The sequence below is a fragment of the Gobio gobio genome (genome assembly GCF_949357685.1).
Source record: "Gobio gobio genome assembly, chromosome: 6".
Classification (NCBI taxonomy): Eukaryota; Metazoa; Chordata; class Actinopteri; order Cypriniformes; family Gobionidae; genus Gobio; species Gobio gobio.
In genome coordinates this window covers 6,185,781-6,209,182 of record NC_137102.1, presented here as the reverse complement: position 1 = coordinate 6,209,182, position 23,402 = coordinate 6,185,781, and the positions used below count along the sequence as shown (strand labels likewise).

The 23,402-nt window shown below is 41.8% G+C and overlaps 1 protein-coding gene across 1 annotated transcript in view; it reads right to left on the bottom strand.

Annotated features, from left to right (window-relative positions):
- Positions 1 to 23,402, bottom strand: part of fastk (Fas-activated serine/threonine kinase) — a 44,164-nt gene that overhangs the window by 6,167 nt on the left and 14,595 nt on the right. Inside the window, exons 3-9 of the mRNA XM_079819303.1 lie at positions 16,529 to 17,002; positions 7,735 to 7,883; positions 6,587 to 6,803; positions 5,575 to 5,734; positions 5,404 to 5,495; positions 1,781 to 2,447; positions 1,578 to 1,692 (exon numbers count right to left, since the gene is read on the bottom strand). Of these exons, the coding sequence (XP_079675429.1) occupies positions 1,578 to 1,692; positions 1,781 to 2,447; positions 5,404 to 5,495; positions 5,575 to 5,734; positions 6,587 to 6,803; positions 7,735 to 7,883; positions 16,529 to 17,002 (1,874 nt within the window). The remainder of the gene's footprint in view (positions 1 to 1,577; positions 1,693 to 1,780; positions 2,448 to 5,403; positions 5,496 to 5,574; positions 5,735 to 6,586; positions 6,804 to 7,734; positions 7,884 to 16,528; positions 17,003 to 23,402) is intronic.

The window sequence follows — 23,402 nt, the reverse complement described above, 5'->3', positions numbered from 1 at the left end:
AAAGCTATGGTTGCAACTACTGTATTTTAGCTGGGTACCAACATCATTTGTGTAAAGAATAGGCCTATAGCTATGTGCGATTACTTTTATTATTTGTACGTGCTATTACTTGCCAAACTAAGCGTTGTAGTATAACCAGCAGGAGAGCGTGAGTGTGAACTGAATTTGGTGACAGGCTACAGTGCATTTCAGTGAAGTTAGCTGAATATTTTTCATAATAAAAAAATCCTAACAATTACGCAAAAGCAAATTTGACTAAACTGAGTGTTTTTATCAAACTAAGTGACCATTGATGTGTTCATTAAAAATGAATTTGGAGACACAGTGTGTAACAATCTATGACTTGTAGTAGGCTAACGCTTTTCGGGTTTTGTACTTTGCAGACAGTCCCTTCGGACTTGTCTCTCAGCCGCCTGCTCATATAGTCAAATTTATATTATAAGGCTCGTTTTTTGAGGGAAAATAGGTTGCAGCTTGTTGTCTACGTTAAAGAGACATTGTGTTTTAAAGGGTTAGTTCACCCAAAAATGAAAATTCTGTCATTAATTACTTACCCTCATGTCGTTGAACACCCGTCAGACCTCCGTTCATCTTCAGAACAGAAATGAAGATATTTTAGTTGAAATCTGATGGCTCTGAAAGGCCTCCATTGGCTCAATGCACGGTTCATTCTCAAGACCCTTAAAAGGCACTAAAGACGTCGTAACAAAGTCCATCTCACTACAGTGGTTCTAAAATAACTTTATGAATCGGCGACAATAGTTTTTGTGCGCAAAAAAACCCTAAATAACGACTTATATAGTGATGACGATTTCAAAACACGGCATCATGAAGCTTCGAAGCATTATGAATCAGTGAGTAGATTCATGATTCGGATCGCGTGTCAAACCGCCAAACTGCTGAAATTTGGCGATTCAAACTACTGAATCGACTCACTGATTCATAACGCTTCGAAGCTTCATGATGCTTTGTTTTGAAATCGTCATCACTATGTAAGTCGTTATTTAGGGTTTTTTTGCGCACAAAAACTATTGTCGCCGATTCATAAAGTTATTGTAGAACCACTGTAGTGAGATGGACTTTGTAACGACGTCTTTAGTGCCTTTTAAGGGTCTTGAGAGTGAACGGTGCCATTGAGCCAATGGACTTTCAGAGCATCAGATTTACACTAAAATATCTTCATTTGTGTTCCGAAGATGAACGGAGGTCTTACGGGTGTCGAACGACATGAGGGTAAGTAATTAATGACAGAATTTTCATTTTTGGGTGAACTAACCCTTTAACAACGTTTAGCTCACCGAACTCATTTAACTAAGCACTGACTGTATTTATTTATAGCCTAGCAATAACTCTAACCGCTCCATGTTAACGTAGCCTACTAAGCTGTTTGAAACGGCCCGCGGGACATCTATCTTTGCGAGGGAACGCAAATATCTTTGCGAGGGAACGCAAAAGATTTGAGGGGGGAAAAAAATCCTCCCATCCTAAATTTTTTTCACCACCACATCCCTTTAGGGGCTCCGTACAAGAGTAATTAATAACCGAATAAATCAAATAAATTGTTCAGTGTTTCATACCTGTAGTATGATGTAGCCCAGTAACTGCAGGTGACGATCTCTCATGGCCCTTGATCCGACCAGCACGTCAGAATTATGGCAATAATGCCATTTATCATTTACAGACATAATAACCCTGCATGAGGAAGGACAGAAAGAATGTGTTAAAGATGATGAACAAGACCATGATGACACACAGTTTGAATGATTGGTGAAGGACTGACCTCTTCACCTGCTCCCCTGTGGTCCTGTCAGCTTCAGGGTGGTCAGGGTTGTGAAGCTGCAGTGGAGAACCGGCCACTGCATCACTCTCGCCACCCTCTGGGTACGACACATTTTCGTAAAACGTAGTGATCTCACAGTCCGGCCCTGGGTTGTCTCCTGTCGCAGCACCTCCCTCATCCTCCAGGATTTTTCCAATGGAGAACTGGAACAGGGAGTCTTGCGGTGCAACCGTCCCTGGAACGGAGGGTCCTGTCTGGGTCAGGCAGTCTGAGGGGCTACTGAGGGTGGAGCTGTCCTGGCTCTCCAGAGAGTGTTCCTTGGCTAGAGTCGAGTAATAATCTGAAGAGGTGTAATATGGGCTGTAGTCCAGGGAGGCCGTTCCATTAGAGCCGACCCTCTGAGCTCCTGCTGAGGCTGGAGAGCGCATGTGAGCAGAGAGGAAGGCAGACTCCTCTCCGGCTCGTTTGTCAGCCCCTTCCTCCAGTGACGTGGCAAAGGGAGAGAACTTCTGGAAGTCAGTAGTGAGGGCCGTGACGGAGCCAGACCCGTCTGGAGATTTAAGGTTCAGTACCACACACGGAGTTGAACCTGCTGCTAATGATGCTGCTGGTGTGCCTGTTCTGATGGGCAGGACGCGGCCTGTGCAATCAATCCACAGCAGGAAGTCTGCCATAAGAGAAAACTGCACATGAAATTTCATAATAAAATGCACTCATAGAATCTGAGCATGAAGTTTGTGGTAGGGCTGTCAAATAAAAATACCAAAAAATTGCACATTCGAACCAGGGGTGTCGAAATTAATCGTTTCTAAGATGCATCACGATGCAGACGAGGACGATTCGGTATCGGTTTAGTAATAGAGTGCCGAAGTTATGACGTCACTTTGTAGGCCAACCCGGAAGTTAGCGGCGCATGGGTTCCCTCGATCAAAAAGCCATTCATTTTCCCCATAGACTTTTGGAAAATCGCAAAAAATAACGTTCAACAAATAGTTATGACCCTTACACGTTTTGTCTATCAAGATAATCTTTACAAATTAATCCAAAATGTATAAATTTTGAAGCCTAAATAAAGCTGTCAGATATAAAATGCTAACGGTTGGCTATAAACGGACTACAGCACACCATGGTCGCGGATCAACGTCATCATCAAGCTTCATCAAACTTTATTTAAAAACACGCTCGCTCATTATGATCTGCGCTGTGTATGAACACTTATCCACTTTTTCATGAGAAATATTGCCCATTTGTTTTTTCCAAAAATGTTAGAAACTAATTTTTTTTATGCGTGCCTCTCTGAGATTTATCTTTTGTTAATGTTTTTTCAGACAATATGATTATCACTGTGATAACATTAAATGACATGAAACACAACCCAGTCTCTTTTTGTTAAATGCAAGTTTATGTATGATCAATAATACAAAAGTAAAATGTATAATAAGCTATACATGAAATAAAGCAAACAATTCAGTCAAACATTCAAAGTCAGTGCTAGTAGGCTACAACTTTAACGTAAAGTTATAGCCTAAAAATAAAAAAATAATGAAACTTCACTTTGCCCTCAGCCTAAACGATTTGCCATGGAACAAATTATAGATCCATGAGAGCAAATATGGGCCGTTAAATCTCCACAAGACGAATTATAGCTCGAGACACCACAGAGACATCAGAGCCAGCGGCAGACGGCAGAAGGACTGGCCGAGGAAAGTTTTTACTTTCTACTCTCGCCGGGTAAACAAGCGCAGAGCGCCGCGGACCCACTGGAGCTCACAACTCCGAAAACACCAGATAAAATGTTTAAATAGGCACTCTTCTTATAAATAAACCACAGATCTGAGCTTTAAACAACTACATTATCTACTGAAAAAGTCTTAAAACTACGTTTCGTCACACATTAACAGTAGAATTTAAAAAAAAAAAGACGTGTAAACACAGCCCATGTCAGCCACTTCTCAACGAGACGAACATGTGAAGAGAGTAAACTCTAAATGTTCAGGCGATTTAGCAAAAACCCATTCAAAAAACCCATAGACTTTAGGGCGAGGGAACCGGAAGGGCTAAAATGCTAACTCACTTCCGCGTTTTGGCCTACAAAGTGACGTCATAACTTCGGCACTCTATAGACCATAACTGATTATAAGAGAATAGTTTTTGATTGATTCATAACGCTTCGAAGCTTCATGATGCCGTGTTTTGAAATCGTCATCACTATGTAAGTCGTTATTTAGGGTTTTTTTGCGCACAAAAACTATTCTCGCCGATTCATAAAGTTATTGTAGAACCACTGTAGTGAGATGGACTTTGTAACGACGTCTTTAGTACCTTTTAAGGGTCTTGAGAGTGTAAAGTGCATTGAGCCAATGGAGGCCTTTCAGAGCCATCAGATTTCAACTAAAATATCTTCATTTGTGTCTGAAGATGAACGGAGGTCTGACGGGTGTCGAACGACATGAGGGTAAGTAATTAATGACAGAATTTTCATTTTTAGGTGAACTAACCGTTTAATTAAATTATATTTTATTTAATAACAATTGTTTCAATAAATGAACAATTATCAAGTTTATCAATAAAAGATGCGACGCTAGCCTAGAAATCTAGACGCACTCTAGCGGCAGCAAATCTAATTTGCAGTCAGGGTCATCTAGCAACTCTCCGTTGGCGTGCAGGAAAAACCAAAGTCTAGTCAGGCCAATCACATCGTGTATAGAGTGGGTGGGCGGGTTTAACTGACGGCAGAGTTGCGGCGGATCTGCGTGCTACTGAAGAAGCTGGCGAACAGCGGCCTTTCCAATCGGCTTTGGCCGCGACTCTCGAAGACTTGGAGTTCAGCTTTTCTTTGAGAAAAGAACAAAGAACGCCACTGAAGTCATTCTTAAGAAAGGAAGATGTGTTCAGAGTTTTGCCGACCGGATACGGCAAAAGTTTAATCTCTCAACTAGCTCTGCTTCACCTTTTTCGGTGCTCTGGTTGGTTTTAGCGCTATCCTATTGAGTGCAGAGGGAATATGAAAGACGACCTTTTATCCCGCCCCTAGGATTGATGTGGGTCTGGGATGTCAGGCTAATGTGATGCTTGATTTGGTTTATGGTTTGGTTGTTTTTGCTTGTTGCGCCCTCTTGTGGGCATAGGCGACAATACAGTACTTTTTCCCTCTAACATTAAAGGGATAGTTCACCCAAAAATGAAAATTCTGTCATCATTTACACACCCTCAAGTTTTTCCAAACCTGTATGAGTTTCTTTGTTCTGCTGAACACAAAATAAGATATTTTGAAGAATGTTTGTTACAAAGCAACCATTGACTACCATAGTATTTTTTTTCCCAACTATGGTAGTCAATAGTTGCTCTATCTGCTTGGTTACAAACATTCTTCACTCTATCTTCTTTCGTGTTCAGCAGAACAAAGAAACTCATACAGGTTTGGAACAACTTGAGGGTGAGTAAATGATGACAGAATTTTCATTTTTGGGTGAACTATCCCTTTAAGTATTGCCTTTACAATTCTAATATAATTTGAATTTTGCTAATATTTAAGAAAGAATTTCAAATGTAGCTTTTCAGCCATTTTGACAGCCCCAGTTTGTGGCAACAAATGCAAATTCATAAAAAAAAAAAAGAATCACCTGTGTAATATCCTGGGGCGAGAACTTCGTCTTGTTTGTAGCCATGCTCGCCAACAAGCTGCCGGAGTGCCTCCGCAACCAGACCTTTATAACTGAAACACAAACACTCACTGTTACCTTTGTGCCACTTCTCTTTAGGATTTCAGATGCTCTCTTTTGGAAGTCACTTACCTGTATTTGCGGTTCACCTCATCCGCAGTTAAAGCGTGGTCAAACATGAGCACTTTGTGGGTGTCCTGAAGGCGAGGTCCAGTGTAGTCCCTGTATTCCAGCTCCACGGCTGCATCCAGTAGTGAAAGGTACCGACGCACAATCAGGGCGTATGGGCTGTCTACATGGGGAAAGATAGAACAGAATTAAGACTTTACTGAGGGGGAAGAAATCCCTGACCTCTCCACTCTATAATCCAGCCAAAAACACGTCTGGGCGATGAAAAAATCATTCAAATTGATCAAAGACTTTTACATTACGACCAAAAAGTGTATTTCAAATAAATGTGTTCTTTTGAACTTTCTATTCATCAAAGAATCTCACAGAAAAACAGGGTTTCCACAAAAAGCAGCACAATCATTTTCACATTATAATCAGAAATATTTCTTGAGCACCAAAGCATCATATTAGAGTGATTTCTGAAGGATCATGTGACACTGAAGACTGGAGAAATGATGCTAAAAAATCAGCTTTGGCATCACAGGAATACATTACATTTTAAAATATAATAAAATAGAGATTCAATGAAATTGAAAGATCCAATAAAATACCAATTTTGTTTTACTTCACAGAACAAAGAATTCATGAAAATACTTTTAGAAAGGTGTTTTCACAGTAGGCAGTTGCTGATTAAAAGTAATAAAGAATAAAAGTGAATAAAACAGTGGAATTCATTTTTTTAAAGAAATAAATCCACCAGCAGAGGTCACCGTTGATATCTGTTCCCTCATGATGTGTTTGCACGAGTGTGTACTAGTCCGAGGCAGATTTAGTGTTTACTTACGGGTGACTAGGACATTATAAATAAAACATTAAACATTAAAAAAACAAACATGAAGCCATGAACCATCCGAGTACATAAGGACTGACTATTTATCCTCTCAGTAGAGAAGTGCTGGTCTTAGCACTCAACAAACATCCCAGTTAGCTTGCTATCAAAACAAGCATTCAGTAATGGCCGACTCCAACTCACTGGTGACATTGCTGATGAAAGACGGAGAGAAGACACAGTGAAGAACAAGCCCAGGAAAATGCCCCAGCTGGAACAAGGACATGAGGATGTTTACAGTTGCCAGCGGAGAGCTCAGAGCCTTTAGTTCAAGCACCATCTCCAGCTTGGAAAAAAACTGAGCCTCATTAGCCGGCCGATAACTCATGCGACTGAATGGGAAAACAAGCTTCTGGATCACCTAGACCGGGGAAACAGTGAAGGAGGAAAAGATCAATAAAATAAACAGCATTTGGTTTCAACAGAATTATATTAAAGGGTTAGTTCACCCAAAAATGAAAATTCTGTCATTAATTACTTACCCTCATGTCGTCGACACCCGTCAGACCTCCGTTCATCTTCAGACACAAATGAAGATATTTTAGTTGAAATCTGATGGCTCTGAAAGGCCTCCATTGGCTCAATGGCACTTTACACTCTCAAGACCCTTAAAAGGCACTAAAGACGTCGTTACAAAGTCCATCTCACTACAGTGGTTCTACAATAACTTTATGAATCGGCGACAATAGTTTTTGTGCGCAAAAAAAACCTAAATAACGACTTACATAGTGATGACGATTTCAAAACACGGCATCATGAAGCTTCGAAGCGTTATGAATCAGTGAGTCGAATCATGATTCGGATCGCGTGTCAAACCGCCAAACTGCTGGAATTTGCCGATCCAAACTGCTGAATCGACTCGCTGATTCATAACGCTTCGAAGCTTCATGAGGCCGTGTTTTGAAATCGTCATCACTATATAAGTCGTTATTTAGGGTTTTTTTGCGCACAAAAACTATTCTCACCGATTCATAAAGTTATTTTAGAACCACTGTAGTGAGATGGACTTTGTAACAACGTCTTTAGTACCTTTTAAGGGTCTTGAGAGTGTAAAGTGCATTGTGCCAATGGAGGCCTTTCAGAGCCATCAGATTTCAACTAAAATATCTTCATTTGTGTTCTGAAGATGAACGGAGGTCTGACGGGTGTCGAACGACATGAGGGTAAGTAATTAATGACAGAATTTTCATTTTTGGGTGAACTAACCCTTTAAAGGTCACAAAAAAGGAAGTTGTTATTTGACTAAATGCATAAACAACCCTTTAGTACTGAAACCAGTCAATTGGCCTAACCTTGCTGTCCAGGTATTCACCCTTCTTCACCAAGAATTCAGCGATGGTGTCTAGCAAGCGTGTTTCTCGGAGACGATGGCGAGCGATGTACTTGGCAATGAGGGCCATGGTGTAAGGCGTGATGCTATCGACCTTTTTAGGCAACTCCTCTAAAAAGATAAAAATTATTTAAAGTTATTCAGTTCTCGGCAACAGGACATTTTTAGCATCATTTTAGCATCATTTATCTGCTGGAACATCATCATTAGATTTCTCATTGGACACATATTCAAAATATTCAGAATTATAACAGAAATTTCTGAATTATTATAGAAAATCTGTTTATCACAAGCCTATAGTTTCACTTCTTGACATTTATTAATACAACACTCAGTGTGTTTCAAAAAAATTGCTGATGTAATATATGAAATATCCAGAAACCATTTTAGAAATATGCTTATATATATATATGTATATATGTGTGTGTGTGTGTGTGTGTGTGTGTAAGGGATAATGTACATCCAGCCGGTTGTTATCGCAGAATAAACCCTGACAGAGTGAGGGGTTTATTATGCGATAACAACCGGCTGGATGTACATTATCCCGCTTATTACATGGCTACTTGTCTCAAGTAAATTAGGCACGAAATAATGTCCATCCATCCATCCATCTTCTTCCGCTTATCCGGGGCCGGGTCGCGGGGGCAGCAGTCTAAGCCGAGATGCCCAGACTTCCCTCTCCCTAGACACTTCCTCTAGCTCTTCCGGGGGGACACCGAGGCGTTCCAAGGCCAGCCGGGAGACATAGTCCCTCCAGCGTGTCCTCGGTCTTCCCCGGGGCCTCCTCCCGGTTGGACATGCCCGAAACACCTTCCCGGGAAGGCGTTCAGGAGGCATCCGGAACAGATGCCCGAGCCACCTCAGCTGTCCCCTCTCGATGTGGAGGAGCAGCGGCTCTACTCCGAGTTCCTCCCGAGTGACTGAGCTCCTCACCCTATCTCTAAGGGAGCGCCCAGCCACCCTGCGGAGAAAGCTCATTTCGGCCGCCTGTATCCGGGATCTTGTCCTTTCGGTCATGACCCAAAGCTCATGACCATAGGTGAGAGTAGGAACGTAGATTGACCGGTAAATCGAGAGCTTCGCCTTACGGCTTAGCTCTTTCTTCACCACGACAGACCGGTACATCGACCGCATTACTGCAGAAGCTGCACCGATCCGTCTGTCAATCTCCCGTTCCATCCTCCCCTCACTCGTGAACAAGACCCCTAGATACTTAAACTCCTCCACTTGGGGCAGGAACTCTCCACCAACCTGGAGTGGGCAAGCCACCCTTTTCCGACTGAGGACCATGGCCTCGGATTTGGAGGTGCTGATCCCCATCCCAGCCACTTCACACTCGGCTGCAAACCGTCCCAATGCATGCTGAAGGTCCTGGTTAGAAGGGGCCAACACGACAACGTCATCCGCAAAGAGCAGAGACGAAACCGTGTGGTCCCCAAACCTGACACCCTCCGGCCCTTGGCTGCGCCTAGAAATTCTGTCCATAAAAATTATGAACAGAACCGGCGACAAAGGGCAGCCCTGCCGGAGTCCAACATGCACCGGGAACAAGTCTGACTTACTGCCGGCAATGCGGACCAAACTCCTGCTTCGGTCATACAGGGACCGGACAGCCCTCAGCAAAGGACCCCGGACCCCATACTCCCCCAGCACCCTCCACAGGATGCCGCGAGGGACACAGTCGAATGCCTTCTCCAAATCCACAAAACAAATGTGGACTGGTTGGGCAAACTCCCATGAACCCTCCAGCACCCTGTAGAGGGTATAGAGCTGGTCCAGTGTTCCGCGACCAGGACGAAAACCACACTGTTCCTCCTGAATCCGAGGTTCCACTATCGGCCGGATTCTCCTCTCCAGTACCCTGGCATAGACTTTCCCGGGGAGGCTGAGAAGTGTGATCCCCCTATAGTTGGAACACACCCTCCGGTCCCCCTTCTTAAAAAGAGGGACCACCACCCCGGTCTGCCATCCCAGAGGCACTGTCCCCGACCGCCACGCGATGCTGCAGAGGCGTGTCAGCCAAGACAGCCCCACAACATCCAGAGACTTGAGGTACTCAGGGCGGATCTCATCCACCCCCGGTGCCTTGCCACCGAGGAGTTTCTTGACCACCTCGGTGACTTCAGCCCGGGTGATGGACGAGTCCTCCTCTGAGCCCCCAGCCTCTGCTTCCTCAATGGAAGACGTGACGGCGGGATTGAGGAGATCCTCGAAGTATTCCTTCCACCGTCCGACAACATCCCCAGTCGAGGTCAACAGCCGCCCATCGCCACTGTAAACAGCGTTGGTAGGGCACTGCTTCCCCCTCCTGAGGCGCCGGACGGTTTGCCAGAATCTCTTCGAGGCCAGCCGATAGTCTTTTTCCATGGCCTCACCGAACTCCTCCCAGGCCCGAGTTTTTGCCTCCACGACCACCCGGGCTGCAGTCCGTTTAGCCTGTCGGTACCTGTCAGCTGCCTCAGGAGTCCCACAAGCCAGCCAGGCCCGATAGGACTCCTTCTTCAGCTTGACGGCATCCCTTACTTCCGGTGTCCACCACCGGGTTCGGGGATTGCCGCCTCGACAGGCACCGGAGACCTTGCGTCCACAGCTCCGAGCAGCCGCTTTGACAATGGAGGTGGAGAACATGGTCCACTCGGACTCAATATCTCCAGCCTCCCTCGGGATCCGGTCGAAGCTCTGCCGGAGGCAGGAGTTGAAGATCTCTCTGACAGGAGACTCGGCCAAACGTTCCCAGCAGACCCTCACAGTACGTTTGGGTCTTCCGAGTCTATCCAGCTTCCTCCCCCGCCATCGGATCCAACTCACCACCAGGTGGTGATCAGTTGACAGCTCCGCCCCTCTCTTCACCCGAGTGTCCAAGACATACGGCCGCAGATCAGATGAAACGACCACAAAGTCGATCATTGACCTACGACCTAGGGTGTCCTGGTGCCATGTGCACTGATGGACACCCTTATGCTTGAACATGGTGTTCGTTATGGACAAACTGTAACTAGCACAGAAGTCCAATAACTGAACACCACTCGGGTTCAGATCAGGGGGGCCGTTCCTCCCAATCACGCCCCTCCAGGTTTCACTGTCATTGCCCACGTGGGCGTTGAAGTCCCCCAGTAGAACGACGGAGTCCCCAGTCGGAGCACTTTCCAGCACCCCTCCCAGGGACACCAAGAAGGCCGGGTACTCCGCACTGCCGTTCGGCCCATAGGCACAAACGACAGTGAGAGACCTATCCCCGAGCCGAAGCCGCAGGGAAACGACCCTCTCGTTCACCGGGGTAAACTCCAACACATGGCAGCAGAGCTGGGGGGCTATAAGCAAACCCACACCAGCCCGCCGCCTCTCACCATGGGCAACTCCAGAGTGGTAAAGAGTCCATCCCCTCTCGAGGAGTGTGGTTCCAGAGCCCAAGCCATGCGTGGAGGTGATTCCGACTATCTCTAGTCGGAACCTCTCAACCTCACGCACAAGCTCAGGCTCTTTCCCCGCCAGCGAGGTGACATTCCATGTCCCAAGAGCCAGTTTCCGTGTCCAGGGATCGGGTCGTCTAGGCCCCCGCCTCCGACTGCTGCCCGATTCGCTTTGCACCGGCCCCTTACGGTCCCTCCCGTGAGTGGTGGGCCCACGGGAAGGTGTCCCCACGTCGCTCCTTCGGGCTGAGCCCGGCCGGACCCCGTGGGGGAAGGCCCGGCCACCAGGCGCTCGCATACGAGCCCCAACCCCAGGCCTGGCTCCAGGGTGGGGCCCCGGCTGCGCCATACCGGGCGACGTCACGGTCCTCCTTCTTTTTGGCATCATAAGGGGTTTGTGAACGAAATAATGTCTTGAGTTTAAATATTTAATTTGCTCCTACGCAAAGAAAAACAGTTCCAAACTGCTTTAAGCCTTTATCCATTGCTGAAAAGATTTGTTTTTACCAGATATGTTGAAATTAATTCTGAAGTCTTCCATTGTAACCCGTGGTGGTTAAGTGTTTTTCAGTCACAAGATGGCGCCAGACAGGTTACACATTAAGCATATATAAGTAGTCCCAGTCAAGATAACTCAAAGTACCCGGATGTTGATGTAATACATGAAATATTTACACTAACACTACCATACTGTATTTCTTTAAAGAAATTAATACTTTTATTCAGGAAGGATGGATCAAAAATGACAGTAAAGACATGGTTTGAAAATTCAGCTCTGCGATTTTATGAACAAATTACATTTTAATATATTAAAATACAAACCAGTTATTTTGAATTGTAATATGTCACAATATTACTGTGTTTACTGTATTTTTTAATCAAATAAAAAAAAGGTGGTGAGCATAAACTTCTTTCAAAAACAACCTCAAACTTTTGAAAGGTAGTGTATATATAAATTACAGGGTTCAGAGTAGGGATGCTAACGATTAATCGCAGATCGATTAATTGTAGATAATAATTGAATCAATAAAGATGATTGATCATCGATTAAGTGTGAAACACGTAAAGCAGACATGAAGCGAGTGCGCTGGAGTTATGTTTGGGACAATTTTAAAAAGCTAGATTTACACCTTCATGACTGTAAGAATGTGCATTCGCAGCCTTTTGTTATGTGCAAAATGTAATACTGTTTATTATGTGAAGGCTTATATATAACTGATGTATCTTATATAGGATGTTTTTAAAATTAACGCAGTATAAAGTGTGCTGGTGATCAGCTTCAGTGCATGCAGCTCAAACAGCAATGCACGATGAATAAAAACTATTATGACTGTCATATTACATAACATTAAAGAGAATAATATTGTAATGAAACGCTGTGAATTAATTGGGTTTAGTTGCCGTTTCAGCGAGTGAATCCACAGCAGGAGTTGCACATTCTGAATAGCACGCAACTTAGTTCAAGTTCATTTATGCAATTGCGTCATGTGGGATGAGCGTGTCCAAAACAGGAAGTACACATTCTGAATAGCACGCATCTGAGGCGGCGTTGGTGACACGTTGTATTAGTGGTTATATTTGATTATTAAATAAGTAATTTAATAAATTATCAATCACATCTACTCATTTTACTATCCTACTAGCCCTTTATTTAGACTAAAACCCTTCTCATTCATTTGGTGAGGAACATGTGAGCAGCATTTGAACATCCTGTCGGCTATAATCCACTGCTATAGACTAGCGATTATTTTTTTCTGTCGACTAATCTAACGATTATTTTTCCAGCTTAATCTGGTGATTCTTTTTTACTGATTATTGTATTTCAAAGAGAGTAGTGAATTTGTATATTATTTTAACACAAAAATCAAAGAATGATGCCAATATTAATTGTATTTCAGGAAGGGTAGTGTACTTAGTATACCATTTTATAATGAAATATATGAACACAAGAAGCATTTTAAACATTATGTATAACTAATGACACTATTCATCATAAAATGTATACAGAATAGGCCTAATTAGGAAATGTTGTTTACTATAGTAGTTGAGTATGATTTACTTATTGATTTGTGTCAATAGTAAACGAAAATACACTTGAATTTATCTGCAAAAGGTTCACAAACAGGAGCTTTCAGCAGTGTTAATGTAGAACTAGTCGTCTATTTTGAAGATATACATGTGCATAAACAACGACTAAAGCTGCCAAGTTTTTGCCCAAACTTCAAAAGACACATTTAAATGATTAAAACATTTCTTAACTTTAATGTTACTTCAATCATGTACACTACCTATGTACAGCATGTTATTATGCATATGTGTTTGGGACAGAGGGGAACCAGGTCGCATTTACAGCAGATATATGCAGCCCATAATAAATAAAGGCACGAGACGTACTGGGGTCGGAGAAGAACACCGGAAAATGTGACCGAATGGACAATATTCATCTGTATTTGCAATACACACGCCACGGTTCAGCTGCACGAGACAAACACTGGCAGTGTGAATAAGCCCAACGGGCGCACCATTATTTTAGATATGTTCTATTCAAGAACGTAAATAATGTGACGCATCAACGCATTTCACGCATGTCAACGTATTTTCACGTCGACGTGTCGTTGCAGCCCTACTGTAGACGCATATTGCAGTATTAAGGCTAACCATTAATCGATTGTTAATTTAAACAACGATCGATCATGGGAATCTTTGTAAATTGACATCCCTAGTTCAGAGAGAATTACTGATTTTTACAGGCAAATCTTATAAAAAGTGATGCACCGATCATGATTTTACATGGCCGATTCCGATACTGATTTTTTTCAAGAAAACTGGCCGATTCCAATACCGATTTCCATTTTTTTTTTTTACACAATAAAAGAATGAAAGTATACATGAACAAGATGTTTATTTGGTATTTAACAGGCTAAATTGGCTTTTGGCTACTGAAAACAAGTCCGCAATCTGACATTTACAGGAAATTAAATTGGAAATTAAAAGGCTGAAAGGCAACAACTGCATATTCTGCAATCCAAACAAAGATGTTACTTAAATCAGCATTTGTTTTTAAATTCAGTGTAAAGAAAAAAAGTCTTTACCAGTGAAATTAAATAAAACCAAAGTTTATAATTGTTCCAAAATGTTAAATCAAATAATGTTTAGTGCAACAAAAAAAACTAAGATGCTTCAGCAGGTGCTTTTTAAATCAAATGTAATTTTAAGGTAAAATAAAAGGTAACATTTTAGAATAATGGTCATTAGTTAATGTATTAACTAACATGAACTAACTATGAGCAGTACATTTGTTACTGTATTTGTTAATCTTTGTGAACGTTAGTTAATATAAATCCAGCTGTTCATGGTTTGTTCACAGTGCATTAACTAATGTTAACAAGATTTTAATCATGCATTAGTAAATGTTGAAACTAACATTAACAAAGATTAATAAACGCTTTATACGTGCAGTTCATTATTAGTTAATGTTTACTAATGTAGTTAACTAATGTTAACTAATGGCCATTATTCAAAAGTGTTACCAAATAAAAATGATCATCCTATAGGCAACAGAACTGATAGTATTTCATTTCAAAAGTGCATGCATGTTCTTCTTTAGGCTATAAAAAGAAGTATTTCGGCTTTGTCACAAGTTAGTCTGTTTCGTTCTCATCCGATCCAACACGTGAGAAGCTGAGCTGAACAAACGCTCACATCAACGCTTGTGCAGGCGGAGAGATAAGCTCGCGCAACTTCAGCTCGCGCAACTTCAGCTCGCGCAACTTCAGCTCGCGCAGGAAAGCGGCTCTTCATTCCCTTCAGCGTATCTCGTCTCTTCCCTCAGTTCTCCAGTTTCCGTTTGTAACACACAAGTGACATGTTTGCGAATGATTGCAATATAGGCGTATGTGCACTAGGTCTGCTCGATTATGGAAAAAATCATAATCACGATTATTTTGGTCAATATTGAAATCACGATTATGTAACACGATTATTTCACATGACTTTGGGAATGTGTTGCAATTCAATTGAAATTGTAACAATTGTTGTACTTTTTGAACTATTAAAATAAATAATATAACATGTATTCAAATCAAAGTATTCAAGTAAAAATGATAACCACAAATAAATAAGATCAACAATATGGTTCGGCTAGATATGCTTTTCAGGTTTTTCAGGTACGTCTAACATTAGTTTTCAGGTACAGAAATGTATCAAATGTAAAATAACATAGCATATTTGAGTGCATACATTAAAGATTAATCCTATTAAACGTACAAAAGCTATTCAATCAAGAGCAGTGAGTGATGTCCTTGTCTTTGGCTGTTCGACATTAAACATACAGCAGTAAAGGCTACTGCCCCTTTAAGACCTAATGATCGGATATGCGTCGTCTTTCTCGACTGTATAAAGTTTACTTAAGGCATATACAGACTATGTCTGCTAGGATACTCATCAAGATGGACATGTTGACATACGTTTTGTGTGAGTTTGTCCGTTCAAGAGCAAGACTTGAAAGAGAACTCAATATTTCCGCGCTGTGAGACGTGTGCGCGCTCTCGGATGTGCACAGAGACAAATTTTCTCACAGCGCGCACGTCTTCTCATTCGCGTCTTCTGGCACTAAACCCGGGTGATGACGGGGAAATGGCAGCACTCGCATGCATTGAACAAAGTTTACAAAGAGAGAATTATTTGAAAAATATGAAGGGAAAAAAAGGACGTTTACACGGCAACCCTGCTCTCGTCAGTTTTTGTTTCTTTATTAGATTGTCATAGGTCACTCTGTGTTTAATTTTCAAGTGGTTAAACAAATTCGTGGTGTTCCCTTGCGTTGCAGCCACTACCATGTAGCAAATCTTGCACGTAGCATGTTTCTACTCGTCGTCTGATTCCTCGAAGCCAAACTGTTCCCAGACAACGGAGTTGGTTTTGCCTTTTTTGCTCACCAAACGCTGCTGTAACTGCCCTCCTTCTGCCATCTTTACTCGCGCCGAGTTTTTAAATTCCAGCGGATGAAACGCACACGAGTCACGAGACTCACGACCTGAGAGAGATTGTGGCTTCGGGAGGGGCGGATGTGCGCGTGCGCCGCGTTTCATTCAGAACGCAAGACAAAATAAGAGTGTTCTTGCAAAACTGAACATAATCGTTTTTTCTCGATTGTACTATTTTGGTGATCGTTGGGAGCCAAAATCAAAATCGAAATCGAAATTCAATTAATTGCACAGCCCTAATGTGCACGCGGACGCACTTCAGGAAAAATCGGCAGAAAAATACATAGAAAACCAGTTCCGGTTTTTAGCCGGTCAACCGGTGCATCCCTACTTATAAAGGACAAATGTGTCATGAACTCACCTGCAAGACTGCTCACAAACTTCTCCTGCCTGTTCTGGTAGAAGAGGTGAGAGCTGAAGATAAGCTCGAGGCTCTTGTTGCTGGCCTCCCTGGCACATGCGGACAGCATCTCATCCAGCAGAGCCATCTCATGATCCCTGACGCTGCTGACGCTGGCCAGCGTGTGCTTCACCAGGCGCAGGATCTTCCGGTTCACCACCAGCTGCTCCGGGGACGCCCCCTCCGCCACCCGCAGTGCCCTCCACTTGGTGCGGTAGTAGGAGAGCAGGAGGAAGAGCGTCTGGGGGTGCCGCTCCCGCTCAATGTTCTTCTCCAGCCCGGCGAGACACGACTCGATCAGGGGATGCTGGCTGGACGGATGCAGCTTCATGCTGCTGCTGAAAACCATGGAGATGTCCTTCTGGTTGAACTGGGACAGGCGCGCCTGGGACTCTTCCTCCAGCACCTGCACAATCTGAGAGTCACTGGGCAGCCCTAAATGAGATGGAGAACACATACGATCAAAAGTCAGAATCTATAGATCTAGAAAACGGACTGTAACTTGGTAGCTGAATGACAGTACAATGACACAGATGCTATACTTCACCAACAACATTTTTCATAACAACTTAAAAGCACCTTTTTTGCCCTCTTAATCAGGGTTTCTGCAGGGTTCACCAAGTCAAATTTAAGACTTTGAGACCTTTTTAAGACCATTAAAGCTACACTGTGATATTTTTCCCCATCTAGTGGTGAACTTGTATATGACCATCCAGTGAATATTAGTTTCTGTTCCTCTCAATTCCGATTTCGTTTTAACTCCTACGGTGGCCGATTTAGTCCAAGATTAATATGGCTTCCAGTTCGCCCCCTCGTCCACATTCGACACGGTGCAATTCGCGAAAACGCGAAAGGCAAAGCTTGAATTTACGGGTATGTCCCTCTTTGGCTAATGTACTTTCAAGATGTAGGGGCAATATGGCGACCCGCATTCGAACCCATTACCCGTATGTATTTTCAATGGCATATTATAAACTTACGAGAATACTTTATTACTTGAAAGAAGTAAATATCCATTAAAGACCACATATTTTTGAAAGAACTAAGTGTTTTTAGCTAAGAATAAACAAAAAAAGTTACACAGTGCAGCTTTAAGAATGAAATGTAAGACCTATTAAGGAAATGCAGTCACAAATTTCCTTGCAAAATAAATTAATTTATTCAAATTGAACAAATCGATAAACTTGCACTTCCTCATAGCTCAATCCCACCAGGATTTCATAACTTTTTTTTTGGTGATTTTTGAGATCAAAATGACTGATTTTGTGGTGGTAATTTCCAGAAATTGTCATTTGCATTTTTTTTTTCATAATTAGGACACCACATTTACCATATTATGTATTATGTTAAATGCACAATAGCTACACATGACAATAATAAAAAACGAAATATATAAATCTTGTTTATTTTGGTTTAAAAATAAAGCAGGATCTCAAAAAAATGCATTATTTTCAAAAAAAAATTCATTATATTTGGGAATCGCCGAATCACAAAAAACTGGAGGACTATTAGCTGAAGAATAAAATCCGTTTTATGTGTCTGTGGTACAATCTGAAAGAGACTCCAATAACACTAAAGCTGATTGGCTGCAATATAAGATGCATGTTGGTCTCATTTGTAGTCGTATTAAAGCAAATTATATTTGGACTATTTGAAGTGCTGCAGGATTTCAATGAGCATTAGAGGTAACGTTACATGGACGTAGGAAAATTAAGACCTGTTTAAAATTATTTAAAGCTACACTATGTAACTTTTCCGTCCACTAGAGGTCGCCTGTTCAAAACAAAGGCGTAGTTTGATGACGCCACGTTTGAGCGCAGAATCTTGGGACATGTGGTCTTCACCTCACAGCCGGTGGAAAACAGTCAGGACAGGACTCGGGCAGAAATCATGTTGATGGATGCGATTATTAACATTACTGTAGTGAAGCAGAATAAAAGGCTGGACTTTTATTATGACACGGTTGCCGGCGCCACTTCCTCTTTTCCAATCATGAGTATGAGGTAACGCAACTCTGTTTATCGTATTAGATATATCTGAGTGTGTTGAAAAGGAAGTTATGACGTTCGCTCGGCGGCTGCTATGACACTTGTTCACACTGCAGTGAGAGTAAAGCGTTTCACTGAATAAAACCGGAGACCGAGGGTGACGCAGATATGACGCAATCGACAGGCGACTCCCTCAAACGCATAGCTCACACGTCCCGGTTCCTCGGTTAAAATAGCAATTTCTCACGATTTACAAATAGTTTAAAACATTTGGGATATTCTAAGTACTCAACTGAACAAAATATATAACACTGGCATAGTGGTTTCTGGATATTTTACTGCAAAAATCCTACATAGTTCACCTTTAAGACCTAGAACAGAATACTTCAGGGAATTTAAGACTTTTTAAGGCCTAAAATTTATATTTTGAAATATACTTTTTAAGACCCCGTGGAAACCCTGTTAATACATATTCTAATAAATGTTTTCTATGAATATTGTGTGCAGGTTAGAAATGTTTCCACAGCAATGGACCAATCAACGTTACATTTACATTTATGCATTTAGCAGACGCTTTTATCCAAAGCGAGCTGAGGAATACAGGAAGCGATCCGTCATGAAGAGGCGAAGAAACACAAAAAGTGCCTGAAATACTACGTTTTGGACATTACTTAAGAGTAGCATAAGCTAGAATAGGGAGGGAACCGATTTAAACACAGAGGCATGCACAATACAATTAAGAGGAAAAAAGTGATTTCCTTTTTGAAGAATAAAAAGGTTGATATAGCTCTGCTTTAAGAGGCTCATATGAAAGATGATGCTCCAGAGAGACTGGGTGGGCCAGGTATTTTCTGCATCTTTTATTTTATAATTAATGTAGGATTGAAAATGATCAAAGATATTTGCTTTATTGTTTCAACCCCCATCTTTCTATGGCTATTTATGTTGATAGGCCTGTAGGCACTGACTGTTGCCAACAAATTTTCAGGGGAAGTTGCTAAAGGCAGATTAATTTGTTGCTAAAAGTTGCTAAATGACGTTGTGAGATCATTGTGCTATGACGTAATTTATGTAATCGCAAAGCAAAACTATATTGATATTATTTGAATATGTAGATATATTGCTGCTAATTGTGTTTTGTCTACTGGTTTTCAGAGCGATTTCCACTTTTCCACAGCGATCTTAAAGGAACACGCCACTATTTTTGAAAATAGGCTCATTTTCCATCTCCCCTAGAGTTAAACAGTTGAGTTTTACCGTTTTTCATATCCATTCAGCCGATCTCTGGGTCTGGCGGTAGCACTTTTAGCATAGCTTAGCATAGATCATTGAATCTGATTAGACCGTTAGCATCTCGCTCAAAAATGACCAAAGAGTTTCGATATTTTTCCTTTTTAAAACTTGACTCTTCTGTAGTTACATCGTGTACTAAGACCGACGGAAAATGAAAAGTTGTGATTTTCTACAATGAACCGCTCTGGCTATTGAGCTAGCTTGTATGCGTGTTGTTTGGATTAAACAAATACATTTTAAAAAGTTGCTAAATTTGTTGCTAGGTGCTTTTTGGAAAAAAAAGTTGCTAGGGTAGTCTGAAAATTGGCAAAATCTAGCAACAAAATTGCTAAGTTGGTAACACTCCCTGTAGGCCAAGATGTATGTGTGTGTGTGTGTGTGTGTGTGTGTGTGTACATCGGGGTCAATGAATTGTCACACCTTTATGTTGGGGGAAGTTGTAATGATCTGATTGGTCAGTTTAAATGTCTCACATTTGGGTTTTAGTCACATGGTCAAGGAAGGGATAAAAGAAGATTGTAACTGTTGCTCTGTCTCAGTCTTCTGTTTCGCTTTTATTTGTCTCTTTCACTCTACACTTTCTCTCTCTCTCTCTCAGGTAACATTATACATATATGCTGGGTATGATTAATGGTTATTGTAACTGCGCTTATTTCCGTCGTTGGTATAAGTAGAAGAGGGTGGTAAAAGACGAGAAACGTACAGTTTTCTACCATCTTGCTGATAACGTTTCTTTAGTCATTCAGCAACCCTGCAGCCTGAACCACTGTCATCGATCCACCCACACATTAACAAAAAAATGACCTTTTACACAGGATACTTGTATCAAAGAAAACACAAAGTCACTTTGTTTGCAGATAACATCTTTTTGTTTGTCTATTCCAGTGATTATGAGAATGTACAGGACTAATTTTGACCCTCTTCTGCGACGGGTGCATGAGGATTTAGATCAGGGATGTCCAATCCTGCTCCTGGAGGGCCACTGTCCTGCAGAGTTTAGCTCCAACCCCAATTAAACACACCTGTACCAGCTGATCAGGGTCTTATTATGCTGCGTTCACACCAAACGCGAATTGAGCGTCTGACGCGAGTGATTTCAATGTTAAGTCAATGGAAAGGCGCGTTGACTCGCGTCTGGAGGTCCCGCGGCGCGGAAGGCGCGTTATGCGCGGCGCGAAGGACGCGAATCCGCCTCATTCGCGCGTCCAGTTCGCGCGAATTGGACGCGAATTGAGCGTCTTGCACGATACGCGCGTTACACGCGAATGGTGCTTTTGTGCATTCACGCGTTTGAAGCGAATTCACGTCTGACGCCCGAGTTGAAAAATTTGAACTTTGGCGTCAATTCGCGCCGCGTTAACCAATCAGGAGCCTGCTTGCTGCTGTCACGTGGTAAAGTGACGTGTATGAGAAACCCTGCATAGATTAAAAATAGTACTATTGTGTCACAAAATGTAGTTTTAAGACTTTTTCAGGTGGGAATGTAGTTGTTTAAAGCTCAATCTGTGGTTTATTTATAAAGAGAGCGCCTATTGAAAAAAAAAATTCTTGTTTTTTTGGAGTTGTGAGATCCAGGCGATCACCAGGCAATCACCGCTCATAACCCCGGCGAAGGCGCCTTTCCTCGGCCAGTCCTTCTGCCGTCTGCCGCTGGCTCTGATGTCCTGTAGTGGTTCGTTTTGTGTAGATCTAACGGTCGATGTTTGCTCTCATGAATCTATAATTGGTTGTCTGCCCAATCGTTTTGACTGAGGGCAAAGAGAAGTTTCATAACTTTATATTTTAAGGATATTTAAACATACATGCTGTGAAGATGATGTAGGAGTTGCCTGGACCACATTTGTGTGGCTATTAATGCTTAATATATATTTTTAATGAAAATGAAAAGAGGCAGAGTGGTGTTTTATGACATTTCTCCTGGAGTGCCTTGAACGCGCGTCAATTTCGCTTCAAACGCTCGATTTCTACGCGCGTCCAATTCTCTGCGGACGCGCGAATGCATTCAAAATGTTCGCGCGTGAAACTAGACGCGGTAGGCGCGATTTTGACGCTCAATTCGCGTTTGGTGTGAACGCTAATGCTAGGCATACTAGAAACTTCCAGACAGGTGTTGAGGCAAGTTGGAGTTAACTCTGCAGGACAGTGGCCCTCCAGGCCCGACTTTGGACACTCCTGATTTAGATAGATGGACTTTGGATGTTTGTCTATGTTAGAAAGGACAGCTTTGATCAAGATGACACTAGTTTCGTACTTATTTCAAAAGATCCCAATTCTCCTAAATTGCACTATAGTTTAAAATATTAATGGCTGGTTCAGCGGTTTTATTTCGGAATCGGAAGAAATCAAGACTGAAACTGACTTAGATGCAACTTCCCAGAAATAAAGGAGATTTTGTGCATCCGGATATAAGGCTGTACCAGCTAGCCTCAGAGTTTCGGTATATTCGATATATCTCATTGGCTTGTCTTCCGATTGTTTTAGACATTAACTAATAAATCTGGTCTAGGGCACATTACAAGTGTGGAAGTTAATCAGGAGGAGTTGGGAAGGAAAAGCCAAAACTCTGTCGCCTATTACCCCAATACAAGGAGTTCGATTTTCATCCTGGAATAATAGATAATGGTTTCACATTGTGGAAACACGTTTGGTATAACCACTATAAAGGATATGTTATTATTCAAACACTTGGAAATGTATACATATTAAAGCCTATTGGGTACAGATTTGTAGGAGACTAACCCCCAGTTAAGACTAATCTCAGAGTAAAAAGCATGTTTGAGCTGTTTTAACTGAAAGTATATCTTATAATATGTCAGTGGCATTGTTTTGTCACAAGATGTACACCAGTAATGTTTTTCTCTAAGGCATGTTTATAAAAGCTATAAATGCCCTAATTGAACTAAGGCCTAATCCTGGCTTAATCTAAGCCCAGTCTCTGAAAGCAGGCCTATATCGTATATTTAATACACGATGTGAGCACTTTATTTTTTGTTAGGTGCTGCTGATAATATTATAAAGAGTGCTTCATAAGAGTGCCCGTAAGAGCATTTTCTTAAATGGATCTCTGATAAACCGCCAACAGTGTCAGAGCGACATAAAGTGGTATTTGATTTTCTTTCACTTTAATATATTATTCACTGGTCAAAAAGGAACATGGACCTCTTTTTAAGTATATAGGTCCCAGGATTTCACACATCTTTTTGCAAAACCTTGGCAGGTCAACATGAACCTATTATGCCCTATTGTTTGTATCTATGATTTATGTTATGATTGTACTTGTGATCTGTGGTCACTGTTCTATTGTTTTATGTTAAAGAATAAAAAAAATTAAAAACTATTTCCAAAACCTTTTTTTTATATATTTACTTGCCTTTTGCAAGTCCTTTTGCTTTAACCCTCATCCATCCCTCGCACTTTGTAACAAATCCTTCCTTCCCCTAAAATTATACTTAATTATTTTTATTATTTAATTTTGATAATATTTTTTTCTATTTTTTAATGCAATTTTTTTGTTATTTTTATTTTATTTACCTTTAAAGTACTAGATTTTATCA